At 36.9% G+C, this 14,435-nt stretch overlaps 1 protein-coding gene across 1 annotated transcript in view; it reads right to left on the reverse strand.

Annotated features, from left to right (window-relative positions):
- pde11a (phosphodiesterase 11A) overlaps positions 1-14,435 on the reverse strand; it is a 46,654-nt gene that overhangs the window by 2,703 nt on the left and 29,516 nt on the right. Inside the window, exons 11-17 of the mRNA XM_015370436.1 lie at positions 13,101-13,210; positions 12,197-12,287; positions 7,161-7,261; positions 6,907-6,984; positions 6,753-6,816; positions 6,563-6,637; positions 4,689-4,772 (exon numbers count right to left, since the gene is read on the reverse strand). Of these exons, the coding sequence (XP_015225922.1) occupies positions 4,689-4,772; positions 6,563-6,637; positions 6,753-6,816; positions 6,907-6,984; positions 7,161-7,261; positions 12,197-12,287; positions 13,101-13,210 (603 nt within the window). The remainder of the gene's footprint in view (positions 1-4,688; positions 4,773-6,562; positions 6,638-6,752; positions 6,817-6,906; positions 6,985-7,160; positions 7,262-12,196; positions 12,288-13,100; positions 13,211-14,435) is intronic.

Here is a 14,435-nt window from a genome sequence, read left to right on the forward strand (position 1 = left end):
TATATATATATATATATATATATATATATATATATATATATATATATATATATATATATATATATATATATATACTTTTACTGTATGTCTGTATAACAGAACATGTATTTATCCGATATTCAAGTCCTAAGTGAAAATCCACATGTATGGGTTATTTTTAAATTGATTTATAACTTAATGAGCTCCTGTCTTGTGTCAGAATACCAAACCTTTAACTTTTGCTTCTTTAATAGTTGTGTTAATGGAAAAACCTGTAGACAGAATCAAACCCAAATTATCCATAATGCTACCATTTAGTCTTAGAAATATGTACATGCATTAAACTATTGAGACTATGTTTGGTGAACATCTTAAGTTCAGGCCGAAAATATTGCAGATTAGAAAGAAGATTATGTTTGGTTTGGTCTCTGCTCTTACTAAAAAAAAATTCTGATTCATTCTGTATTTAAGATATTTCTGTAAAATATCAGGCGGTCTTTTTTTCTGAAGCTGAGATAAATAGCAGTTTTTTAAAGTTTTTTTGACGGTGATTCTTAGCTCTAAGGATTAAACGTACTGTTAATTCGTGATGGATTCACACTGGGCATTGTTCATCAAATGAATAATTTAAGGAAGAAGAAATAAAACAATATATATAGAGGGGGAACAACCCAAAACAAAAGTGAAAACAAATAAGCCCTTGATGGCTGCAGTCCATCAAAACGCCTGTTCTTTAAAGATTAGAAGCATGTGTGTGACTGAGATTAGTTGCTGTTGTCATTTTCTCTGTTCAGGTGTAACTGGCAGGGTAGACCAACTTGTCACCTTTTATTTGATAAATTACCCAACAGATAACAGGATGTAGTTTCTCTAACATTGTGTAACAAGTCACCGTAATTACTTATTGTGTCATTAACTTTGTTTCTTATGCAAATAGAACATCTGTATGCAATAAACTTGCAAACTGAGTGAGGACATGTATGCAAAAGTGTAAAAGACTGGAGTTAACCCTTAATTAAACATTGATAGAATAGTGGCATCTATATGAAAGGCAAACTTTGCTTCTTCTTTTTAGACATATATTAGTAATATGCTGTGGTTCTTAACAAAATTTATTTTGTGTGCACTTGTGTGTAAGAATCTCTCTGAGGGTTATCCAGTGCTCCATTTTTCCAGTTACTTCCTAGGAATCTCTGCAAACAAAGCTGCTTTACAGCAACAACAACATATTTTCAAGTGCTTTACAGGAAAATGAAGGAACAGATAAAAGAAATTATGCAATATTAAGAAAAAACAAAACATTAAAATAATGGTATTTAGGCTTCCCAAACATATGAAACAATACTTGATTAGTTTTTCCATGTCCTTATTTGATTGAAAACCCATTATTATGGAAATATTTTCAACGTTTTTGTTAGTACTGATTCTACCCCTTGATTTTCTTGGATCAGTGACAATAAAGTCAGTCTTTGTTTTCCTCGTAAAGCTTGAGAAATTCTAATCTATCCACTGATTTTATAGATATACTGATTGTAAAGGACTGTGGCTGAGTATAATATAAATATGTTTATCATCAGCATATGTGTTATGAGAGATTTTATAGAATTCTATATTTCAAAATCATTCTGATAGTAAATTTAAGTGGTCAAAGACCAGAGCCTTGAGGAACTCCACATATGATTGTTGTTCACTCAGAATTGTAATGCTAAATCACACAAAATTATAGGTTTTCCTTTTCAGTTTGTTTTTCAGTTGTTTTCCACCACACTGTTTTCTGTTCAGATATAAGTAACGAGATACACGGAGTTTGGTTCGGATTACAGACATGCGGAAATAAAAAAAAGTAACCAGTAAACCTGTGTTTTTTCTTTAGTTATCCACTATTTTCTATTTCTACCACAAGGTACAAATAAAACCTGAGACATACAATTCTTCAAAATATGCTTCTTTTTTTTTATCAGGAACTGGCTATTGGCTATTTATATGGAACATCAACTTTTAGGATATATTTATATGTTGTGATTGAATTGTCTGTAAAGTGGCTTGGGATACCGTGTTATGAATTGAGGCTTTTTAAATTAACTGAATAGATCCGAATAGTATTAACCACAGAGAAGAGACCAGACAGAGAAAAGGATTAACACTTCTAACAGTCCCTAGCATCCTGTAAAACACCTGTTTGCTGAGCTAAACAGGGGAGGACACAACAGGATAAGTACCGTACTAGAAACCCTACAATCTAATAATATAGCGAGTACTAATAAGTATGACATAAAACAGTATGTGGGATTTTTTAAAACAAACTAACATTTTCATGATAATGTGTTGCATACATAACAAACAAATCTACCATTAAAACCTTACAGCCTAGAGGTGCTGCTAACGGTTTTCCAAACTAGGATGCAGTGTTTCATACTGATAGACAAAATTATTTCATAAAAAAGGGTATTTTCTTTTATTCTAAAGCAAGAGGTATAGACTGAAAGGCTGAAAGTCTTATATAGATAAGCATCACAGTATACAGTAATTTTCACCGCAAATCATTTGAAACTTTAATTTTCTGAATAAATGAATTGTTTTGTAATTTTTTTAAACTGAAATTTAACTTATGATCCATTTTTATCTGCTGCAGTCAAGGATCTCTTTATTAGATGTCATACTTGTCTGCAAATTATTTAGTCTTCAGTGTGGCATGAAAAGTTGATTGTCGTGTGCCGGTTTATAAGAATGCAAGGTTATATAATCAGGGATAAATATTCGGCAAAGAACAGAGCCACCACCAGAATAAGGAATTGTGTAAAATTTAAGAACACGATCTCTTACACCCACGGTCAAAAATCCTGCCGCCTCTGAACTTTTCTCTGTTCGCCCCCCTATCCCTTCGTCTGCAAGTTTAATTGGCAGAAGCAAGATCGTGAGCTCTATATCTGCATTCTCCAGACATCAGCCTTTCAGATAAGGCAGATCCCCCACACACATATAAACACATAAACAAAGTCGCTTTGCTTTGATGTTTTTATATCCACACAACACAGACAGTAACAATAGTGAAACAAGCCCAGGAAAGATTAGTGCACTCTGTCTTGCAAACACTGATCATGGAATAATTCATTAACAATGAAGATCTCCCATGGCTTGTTTTGTTTGTTTTGTAGCCTATAATTACAGAAACTAATGTGCTTCTAGACAATTTCATTATAAAAACCTGGAAAACAACCCATTGCTGTGGAAATCAGTGATTTATTTCCTCCATAAATGCTTTTAAAAACTCATTGTGGCGCTTTCGTGAAATTAACTCTAACATGTGTGGTGTTTTAACAGAGCTGATCTCCTCAGTAAGTTTGTCTTCTTCCTCCCACACAGCAGCTGCTGCTGGCTGTGGGAGGGGCAGATCAGCCTCAGCTGGTGTAACACAGAAACACACTCCTATACAGGAGCATCTCTATAGCTCAGTGGTATAGAAGCTGTTCACAGAGCCCTGTATGCAAGCATTTCAACGGAAGGTTTATTGGAAGGAAAAATTGTGGTTGAAAAAGGTCCACAAGCAGCAAGCGATCACCAGGGTGTGAAAGATTATGAAGCAAAGCCCATTTGAACGTTTGGGTGAGATTCACACAGAGAGAATCACTCCTAAACCAGAAGAAAGGTCTGAAGCATCCTACCTGGATGAAGGATAAAAAAAAAAGACAATCCCTTTTTTTAAATCTAAGATTAGTATATCCTTTGCTTTTTATTGTGCCAGGGTCTGGAGCAAGAATTTTGGCCACAAAATTGTGTTTTGTTACTCTGCAATCTTTCTATATCTTTCTATAGAAAAACGCTATGCATCTTTTAAAAAGGTGTGAGGCACCAGAGTCCACAGTGCAGATGAACTGATAGCCCCCATGCATCTCCCTGTGATGTAACAATTTACATTTTTACGATTTAAAACATGTAAAGGGAGACCCCACCGTGCATTAACTGCATGCCACACCTTTTCCTTCCACTAAACTTTCCATATTATGCTTTACCACTGATTTTCTGTCTCTGAGTAGGGGATTAGTGCTTATCTATCAACTATCAAGTTAACATGCTGCCACCATGATTACTTCGGTTACAACATAACATTTATATAATAAAGAAGAAACTTTTCAACTCTCATATATGTAATTATTTTAAAAAGTTAATTTTGGGGTCTCCACTAGCTCATTAAATTTAAAATGAAATGAACTCTTGGAAAATATCACTGTTTTGGATTATTGGGCTTTCAATTGTATTTTTATTCACCAACAAGGAGCTGGGCTAGCAGAGGCAGCAAAGCCTTCTTCATCTAAAGCTAATGTGAAGCAGAAAGTAAGCCCACAGTGCTCTGACTTACAGAGCAGATTCAACCTGACTTACATCACAGCTCTATTCACACACTTCTCCGAGCTGCCTCATGGTCACAAAGTGCACGCTCAATCTGCTTCTTTCAATGAGAACAGGACGTAACCTCAAAGCTTTTTTTCACAGCTTCTCAATTAAAAGCATTTCTCTCTTTCAGAGAGAAACCTTCGCTCAGGAAGAAAGTCAAACACTTGCTGGCGACAGTTTCACTGCTGGCGTCAGCGAAGGACAATAATGGAGGAAGGACGGAGTCTGCTGATGTCAGAGGAGGATGTGCAGCAAGCGTGACACAATAAAGGCCGAGGAGCAGCCAGTCGGGTAGGGTTTTTTTTTTTTTTTTTTACCTCATACAGAGGCGAGCAGATTCCATCAATCCATTCCAGCTGCAGCCCTGGGAGCTCATCCTTCCTGTTACGGTCAAAGATGGCCTGAAAGGAAGAAAAAGGAGAGAGAGTTGTTTGCTTTCACAATTTTCCTGCTCATACGGGACCCTAAAGTGTTGCTTTTAGCGCTCTGCTCTTAGGGACTTCTTCTTCCTTTCTCAAGTCAGCTGAGTTTATTTCACGCCTATTTTCTCCTCTCTCTCATTCATGCAGCCCAAGCTTAAGAGGCTCCGCTGAGGCTGCGCTTCAGAGATAGTTACCGGGCTACGACTCAGAAGTTAATATTTCATTTCCAACGCCCACACAAGAGAGAGCTAAAGGTTTGACACAAGCAGCAAACCTGAGGCTACTGAATTAGTTATTTCTGAGGGGAGGCAATATGGCCAGGCTCGATTACTTAACAGTCATTAATTGCATGCAGAACCAAGTCAGTTTTCTCCTTTCAAGGCTTAGAAAAAAGAAGAGAGTTCATCTCTGCTGGCTGCAGCAATAAGGTTAGCTGCAGCATTTCTGAATGAAGTCAAATATCTTAATTAGCACCAAGAAATCTGCTATTTCTCCAACAACACACAATGCATTGCAAAAGTGTTCAGATCCTGTGACTGTTTTAGCATTTTGTCAAAAAATACCTGCAGCCTTCAGTGTGTTTTATTGGGATTTTAAGTGATAAGCCAACACAAAATATTGCATAATTGGCACAAGCTGTTTTAAATGTCATTTTACACATTTATATAAGATCCAATGACTTCTGAGATTGTGTATTTGGCAAATGAAAAGCCCTGTGACCTGCCTTGGTAGCAATCCAGCTATTCTGTGAGGGCCTAAGAGGTTTGTTTGAGAACATTAATGAATAAACAGCATCACGAGGACTGAGGACCACAGCAGATAGCTCAAGGATGCATTTCTGGATGAGTTTAAAGCGGAGGGAGGTTATAAAGCTTCTCAAGCTTCCAATATATCAGAGATCTTGGTTCGGTTTTCTGAGAATGAGAGGAGGTTGACACAACTGTGAAACCTGCAAATACCTGCCTATGGCTCAGGTGGTACAACTTGTAGTCTGGCTTTTATAGAAAAGTGGAAACAAAGAATTATGTACGCAGAGAAGTCTGACTGCAGGTTGCTCTGAACACACACCATAAAGCATGGTGGTGGCAGCATAGTAATGTGGGAATGCATGTCTGCTGGGAGGACAGGAACATTTCAGGATATTTCTGAAATAAAATAGAGTGGTTTAGATTAAAACATATTAATGTTTCAGAACGGCCCAGTCAAAGTTTAGGCCCAAACTGAAAAACTGTGACAAGGCTTAAAAATAATGCCTATGTGTGCTCCAATTTGAGTTAAACTTTAAAATGTTAACCTCTCAATGCTAAAAACTGTGATTGCTATAAAAAGAAGCTCCTGCAAAGTGTTGAGATAAACACAAATGGACTTCACAATTTTCTTAATTGTAATAAAAAATGAAATCCATGCACCATTTCCTATCTGCTTTAAATTAATACATTACTCTATACATATGATTGAAACAAGCTGTTTATGGGTTACTTGTAAGAAAACAATAAACCATTTAGGCAAGGTAGTTTATCTATCTGTGTTTGCAGGTGAATGAATAGAAAAAATCTGCATTGAATGCAGGGCAGTGGTGCAGTCGAGCTGAGCCTACACTTTCCTCACGCTTAGAGACACGAGCTTTCGTGTTTTCCACAAAGTCAGTGCGTTTCCAAACAGCAGAGAAAATATATCATCATGTCGGCATCATCAGCTCTCAGAGGGGCACAGAGGGTGAGAGAGATCCTGCAAAAAGCACAAACGCTGAGCTGGTTGGATTTACTCACGGAGGGCGTGAGCTTTAGCTCCAGTCGTTCTCGGTCTCCCTGCTCAAAGAATTCACCCGTCACCAACTCTGCAACCTGAGAAAAGAGTGAAACGCCAACATTAAGTGACACTTTTTTACATTTTCATGTTAAAATTCTGGAAAAGGTGAATTTGATCAATGATTGTTTTTTTTCTCATCCTGTTGGTCACCTTGCGGGATATTTCCCATGGCTTTGTGACGGCTCCAAGATCGCAGGCTGTCATCATCATAGATCTAAGAAGACAAAATCAAATTCTTTTAAACTTTTAAAACCATGAAATTATTGTTTTTTAAGCTCAATGATATAAAAGGGGATAACTTTACCTGCAAATGTCTCTGTGAGCCTTCACATTCCAGTTGTACTCCCCTTTACTGACAAGTTCAAAGAATGTGTTTCTCTTTCTGAGGAGGAGAAAAAAAAACAACAACCCTTCTAGATAAAGCTGTAAGCCCCATTGTGTCCACCAGGGGGCATCATTACCTAAAACAACCACTTCAAGGTTTTAATAAGTAGTGTGCTGAGATGAGCCTGAAGGCTGCCAATGTGCTTTGGATTTAGTGGGTTTCGCAGAACCTACTCGAAGTAAAGTGTGAGGTCTGTGGCCAGAATAGACTGCTTCAGCAGCTGCATGAGGTCGCTGTACTCCGTGGAAGAGAGGTTGGAGAAGATGTTGTGCCCCTATGGAGATAAAACATGGAAACATGAGAAAAACTGACAGGATCTGTGTGAATCATGTTTACCTTTTAGGGTTTCTAACACCTCTAAGTGTCTCTGTCTGGGTAAAAAAAAAATTTATTGCAGGAAAAAATAGTTTAATTGCCCTTAAACAACAAAAATACACTTCTTTTAATTAGTTAAAAAAATACATTTTTTTTTTAAAATAATCTGTTCTGAGGGAAAAAGGTTGGACACCATTTTTACTTTCACATGTCTGATGATTGCTTCCTAAACAAGTTGCACCTTATTTTTTTGCCATAAACAAGATTCAACCACAGTTGAAGACCTAATTACTGTTGCATTGAAAATGTTCTCAATGCATTATTGCTGAGGTATTTTGTACTTTAAATAAGCATGGTCGATTGGTAAATGATCCATTCTGATTAATCCCACCTTTTTAATAGTTGAAAAACATCATGTTAAATTGCATTATGGAAAATACTAATGAGGTTGCATGGATGTATTTGAGCCTGTATATATGATTTGACCCTAAGAGTGGTTTAAGAAATGCAATTCCATCTTAAAAAAGACCTTTAATTATATGCTAAAAATTAATGTCTTAATCCCGCTGATAAAAAAGGGTACACCATCCCTCAGTATATCTAAATTGTTGAGCATCATCTGAGCCACCAAGCTCCTGCTGCTTCAGTCTGTCTGCATTCATTGGCTCCACTCTCCAAATCAGTTTAGTTTACAGGCTCATAGCCACCATGCTGACTTTTCATAGCAAGAAGCATAAAATCTTCCACATCATATTAAAAATTTAACCCTGTTAAACTGTAATGGCAGAAACAAAATTGAGCCAGTGTGCAAAAGTCATTACCAAAGTTTGTTGTATTTAATTTTTTTTCATTTTCTGCAATAATTGTCGCCTTAAATGTTTCCGACCATAAAATAAATCCACGGCTCATATATTCCTCATTGCTTGTGATGTAATGGATGCTATGGGAAAGAAAATTTCTCCAGTTTAACACATGATAATGTGTTTTCCAGGTCTTGGAGGCACTTCTGCATACGTGGAGAGCCTCTCTAGGACTAAACCTGAGTGGACTTTGAGAAATGTTTCAAAAGTGATACCAGCATAAAACTACAGGAGAAATAATAAGCAAATCTCAGCATAAGATTTCCTATACATATCTCTTTTGTTCATTTAATTTCCTGTAGACTTTAACAGTACTTAACCATCTAGATATATGGTTCCTAAAGCTAGGAGGTCAAATTATTGGTGGTGTTTAAAATACACTACATAAGGTTTAAAATAATTAATAAAAAGGTAAATTTTTCCCAGCTGTTGGCAAAAAGCAACATTTGTAAATGAGTAGGGAAATAGTCAAACTGTTTTTTGTCTGTTTTTTTGTTCAAATATAGAAAACATAAGGCTCCCAATACCCTGCTACAGCTAATCTATGACTCAGAGGCTGGAGACCACAGCTTTAGATGATTTGAGAGTGAGTTTTTTGATAAATAACCAGAATATAAATAATTCTCCAAAACATAAAAAAGATGCATATCTGCCTCCAGTTTCTACAGAGAAACTGTTGACTTCTCAATGTGCCTGATTCCTAAAATCCTTTATTAGGTAAACATGTTTGAATTTATTGAGAATTCTGCTCTAATCCAAAGAAACTCGTTGTTAAGTTTTATTTTACCCCGATAGCCAATCAAAAAGCTTTTCACAGGAATGGCTCCAATGAAACTAATTGGATCTGTGCAGGGGAGCAGCTTCCCAACAGCTCCTAATAAGCGAGCTCTGTAGCTAAGGTTTTAACCCAGCATGTATGGTACATTCATTCAGCATTCAGGCTCTCTCCTCTGGAGAATCAACAAACCAGATAACCACCGTTTTAAACACAGACAGCTTAGCTTTGAACATTTGTGCAAACATGCCCCCGGCTTCATTCATTATCTGAGAGGTCCTCATAAAATACTGAATTACGTTAACAGCGGTGACACAAAGGAGGTCTGGGGTTCTGTCACACCTGCGGCAGATGGAGAAGGAGGCGAGAGATGCAAAGGTGACGAGTAATAATTCAATGGTTTTACTGAATCAGTCCACTGAATCGCCCGTCATGTCTTCTATTCGAATTATTCACAGTATTCATTTGTATGTTAATTAGCCGAGGACAACGCCAGAGCCTGCCCCGCATTACCAGGCGCCATGTAGTCCAAGCAAACATTTGTCAGCGCTGGGATAATGAAGCCACTGGATCTTTCCCCTCAACCTGGTCTCGGCTGCTCCCCCTCCCAAAAAAATAAAAAATAAACATGTATATATACCTCCAATTACAAGTCCATGATACCTGTTAAACTGTTAAAACGTCTCTATCCCAGCAAATTACCAGTGAGTCTATCATTTGTAGTTCCATCGATTTGAGGGCAGCCTGAGCTATTTGTTTACTCCCCTGCTAAGGAGAGCACACGGTTGCCTCTGAGCTCTGTGAGTGCAAACTCATTCATTTTTTATGTGGCCTTTAGTGCCTTTCATTCATTTAAACTCTGGTCTACTGGTATTTTGACGCAACAGAATTATCATAATGAGTTTCAACCACCAGAGTGGATTTAAACTGACAAAAACTTATAGCAAAATGTTGTGTCTTTTTTTCAATTGTTTCATATAAATTCTTTCCAATTACGGTGTCTTTGTTATAATTTGTGGATGTAAGCATTAATCTTTAATGGCTTGTGTAATGATGCTCTGCACTTATTTAAAAAAGAATGAAAAATGCTTTTTTTTTTTCAACTTCTCTAAGGGTTAAGCAGAAGAGCCTTACTATAAGAGGGTTTTTTTCCTGCAGCAATCTGTCCTTGAAGTGGAAAATGGCTGCAGACAACTTCTTTAAAAAAAAATTGTGGAAATCATAATTTAATCAACTCCTATTCCTACAAAGCCTTACCAAATAATATCACTGTTAGTTCAGAAACAAATCAGTTTAAAGCACTAAATTCAGATTTTTTTATATATAATTAAAACTTTAAGGTGTTATACTGTAAGTTCATAAAACAACTTTAATATTCTGCACCATTTTTATAAAAAAAAAAAACATTGAACAATATTTGTTAAAAAAATACAAACCTGTTTTAACTGTATAAAATCTAAAATCTACTAGCCATCTCAATATGCTAATATGGGCTGATCATCAATCACCCTAAATTAAGCAAATCTGGGCTAATCAATCTGCTGGTCTCTCGATTGACCCACCTCTACTTAAAAAGTCTGACCTCCTTTGAGGGCTTAAAAAATACAGCAGCAGGACTCAGGTTTGCAAAAGAGCATTTCAATCAACCACAAGACTTCTCTGGACAAAAGATATGAAATCAGTACAGGCAGCTTACACCAGACTTCAAGCTTTGAGGTGGAAGGCTGCCGATTTGTATGAAGTCAGAATTCTGTCAAAAGTGTACATGCAGGAACAAAACTGATACGACCGGTTGTTTTTTTTTTTGTTTTTTTTAAAGCAAGCTTGTAAACTGCTGTCCACCTGCATTTTGGACGTTTCATGCATGCAAATTCAATACCATGAGGCCCCGATAAGTCACAAGCTCCTTCTCTTCTATCAGTATAAGGGTTGTTGCAACTGGAGAATGTAAACTGCCTGCTTTTCAGTAAATCCTGCAATTTTCTTCCTAGTTGCAGCAAATTATAATTGTTCTTTTACAAGTTAAAATTGGTTAAGTGAAGCCATCATTTAATAACTTAGTGGTGAATGTGTTCTGGTAGCAGCAGCGATATGTTCTAAAATAATTATTCCTTCTAAATTCGAAACACCATATGAGCTAAGCTAACTTGAGCTTCTGCGTTTGTATTTAGGAAGGAGAGGTTTTGAATCATCCCTGGTTTTTAGTCGACCACAGACATTTGCATTTACAGTTTGCAGCTGCTCTTAGGATGTTTTCCTTCATATCCAGCATTGAGTTTAGAAAATGGTTCATTGATACATATGGCTGTTGGATATAAGGTCAGAATTTCCTCTTTGAAGAGAGCAGCTTTGAGGACGTTACTAGTAAATAAACAGTGCTGTCTCAGGAGGGATGTGACGGTGGAGCATGGGTAAAGCGAGAAACCCATGTATGGGCCTCAAAGTAACCACCACACAGTCCTGCTCGGATGCCCTTTCCATAAGTATTCCTGCTCCCTCCAATCCCACTTTCAAAAGACAGGATTTCCCGAAGTTTACTTTCTTAGTTTGGTTCCACCCTTAAAATTGACAATAGGTTGAGATGAGGAGAGGAGAGAATCAACAGGTATATAAAAGCCGACCAGGAGGATGCGCTCATGCTTGTGACGTGTTGGAGGCCTTGTGTTATTGAATCTGCAGGCAGACAAAGTTCAAAATGCACATGGAGAGCAGTTCAAATGCATGTGTTTTAAATAACACATGACATTTCAGCATGTATTATGAGTGTGCTCTTTTAACAGAATTCAGACTTCATCGATTGTTTGTTTTTTGTTTGCAGACAAAAAAGCCCTTTTCAACCTGATTGAAAACCAGGGCAATTTTATTTAAAACATCTCTTTTCTGTTTTATAATTATTGATTAACGACAGTATGAAATTGCTGTATGTTTGCATGCATTCGTTCAGATATGAATTATCTTAGAGACTGTTAAGTTTCTACTTTGTTTTTACTATTATTGTACCGCTCCTATATATGCCATGTTATCAGCCCTTAAGTTACTGTAAGCTGAAGTAGCTTCATACAACTAATGCAGTAAAATCTTGTCCAGTTCCTGCTGAAGGAATGTGAATGAAGTTGTGGCTGCAGACTGCAGTTTAAAAATACCTTATCTCTCTAAAGGACACTAAGGTTAAAGGGTCTATTGCCAGTGGTGTTTGTAATCACATGCAGCAGAAGGTGAATGGCAACTGCATTGCAACAGATACTGGAACATAACACACCTCGCTCTGCAGGATCATAACAGCGTGGTTAAAGTGGTGGTGCTCCAGGGTAGCAGAGGTCCCATAAAGCAGAGCGAGGGCTGAACCCGTCCTGCCAAACACACACACAGATAAAAAAACAAACATATTGGGATAAAAAAGAGGGACAGTATAATCAGTTTTCCACAGAAGCTGAGAACTAAAGTCTGCTCTAAAGCTCTCTTTGAATTTTCTTTCCCTTTAAGTCAGTTTCTAACTTATGGCCCAATAAAAAAGGACGCCTGAGACTCATAACCCAAACCGCAGTTGAAAGAGAAATGTCAAATTCAGAAAGTGGTCATTATGTTATGTTAAGAAAAGCAGTCACCACGTAGTATGAGAGTCTTTTACTTAAGATAAAGACTGTGAACGTTAGAGCTTCGAGTATCATTTTTTATTTGGAAGTTTTCTTAATGATAAAGAAATATTTATAGATGTTTTGTAGTTAATCTGGTTTAAAGCTGTTTATGGGATTAAATTGTAAAAAAAAAAAAAAGCTTCAACTTTTTCCCCTCACAAATTAAGGGAGTCAGAAAAGCTCTAATAAACAGAAATTAAATGCAATGCTGCTTTATTGTTGCATAATTTTTGAAAAATAAAAGTAAATAAAAACCTGAAAATTGAGATGTACATTATTAATAGTAATATTTTAAACGTTTGCAGAACTTGGAGGACACACTGTGCACCATGTATAAAAGACACTGTGTTTGCAGCGACAGAAGCAGAAATAAGTGTATTTAACCTTTTCTTATTTCAAATGTAAATTGTATTATTTCATTGGAAAGTTGTCTCGCTTATCTGCTCACTCCCAGAAAAAATGCACTTATTTTAGAAAAACTGACTTACTTAGATTTTTTTTTTTTTTTTTTAGTGCAGGTACACTCACTTGGCTTGGAAAGCATTGTTGGTGCCCCTGTGGTCCAAGTCATGGCACACACAACCCACAATAAGAGCTAAGATCTCCAGCTCGGTCAGCGTCTCCTGGAAACCCGCCGTCTGATTGGCACAGAAGACAGGAAGCAAATAAAACACACAGACCCACACACAGTTTATGAGAAGCAGTGCACCATTGTCCAATGAAACTGTGAGTACATTGGATAAAAATGGAAAAGCAGCAGCATCAACCTAAAAAAAAAAAAAAAACACAGCATCTTTCCAAAATGCCAGTGGGACTGCAGTCGCATTGCTACACATCCACATTTATGGCTCGGATGAATGGATTCTGGAGATCATGTGCTGGCTGAGTCACTGTGGGTCACTGTGAGGATAACAGTGCATACTTCAGACTACTCAGGAAAATAAAGAAGGGCCCCAAAAAGTTTATACACTGCTGTGTCATTTTCCCCCACCAATAATTTATTAAAAGGACCAACTTCAACATTAAAGCTGCTGATTAAACAGACCAAAGCGGGCAGAGGAGGTCGGGGGGTGAGCATAGGAGGACATCTGCATCTCTGTTGCCCAAAGGACCTAAACTGTAGGAACCATTCTGAGGAATTGTCTAAGGGTCTCCATACAGGCAAGTATGTCTGCACAGAACCGAAGTTAATAAACACACTGAGTATTATTTCATCATAGGTTTCAACTAAAACATTATTATATGCAAATCTTAACACACTAATCCACAGGTGATTGCATTCATCTGCCACCTGAATATTCACTTAGATTATTTGGATCCAGGTTTTAATTGATGCCACTGTGAATATTCATTTCTCATTTTTAAACCACATCTTCTTTCTTTTCTTCCCCTCGCTGAACAGATTCAAAACCAGTTTACAGAAAAAATAGACAGTGAAAATACAATTTTAGTGAGCAAATGCTACATTATTTTGTCTATTTCATATGAGAACTATGGTGGCAGGCAGATATGTGCCAATGCATAGCAAAGGGCAAAACAAGCTGCAAACATGTGTATGATGCAAACTCCAAATTACACAAATAAAATAAAAAAAATGAAACAAAAGACGACTGCAAAGAAACATCATTAAATATTTATGCAAAAACTTTCAATCAACAAATCAAATGCAAACAAAAAAATGCTGCAAATGCTTTTTTTCTGTTGCATTTGTATTTTGTCTGTTTGCGTGTTTTAGAGTTTCCATCACTCATGTCTTTGCAGCTTCTTTAGCTGTTTACTGTGCTTTTGTGTTTGTCTACCACCACAGAAAATAGTTCTAAAAATGTGAAAGGATATACTGTATATAATATATATATTATATAT

Source organism: Cyprinodon variegatus, unplaced genomic scaffold, assembly GCF_000732505.1.
Source record: "Cyprinodon variegatus isolate N-32 unplaced genomic scaffold, C_variegatus-1.0 Scaffold46, whole genome shotgun sequence".
Lineage (NCBI taxonomy): Eukaryota > Metazoa > Chordata > Actinopteri > Cyprinodontiformes > Cyprinodontidae > Cyprinodon > Cyprinodon variegatus.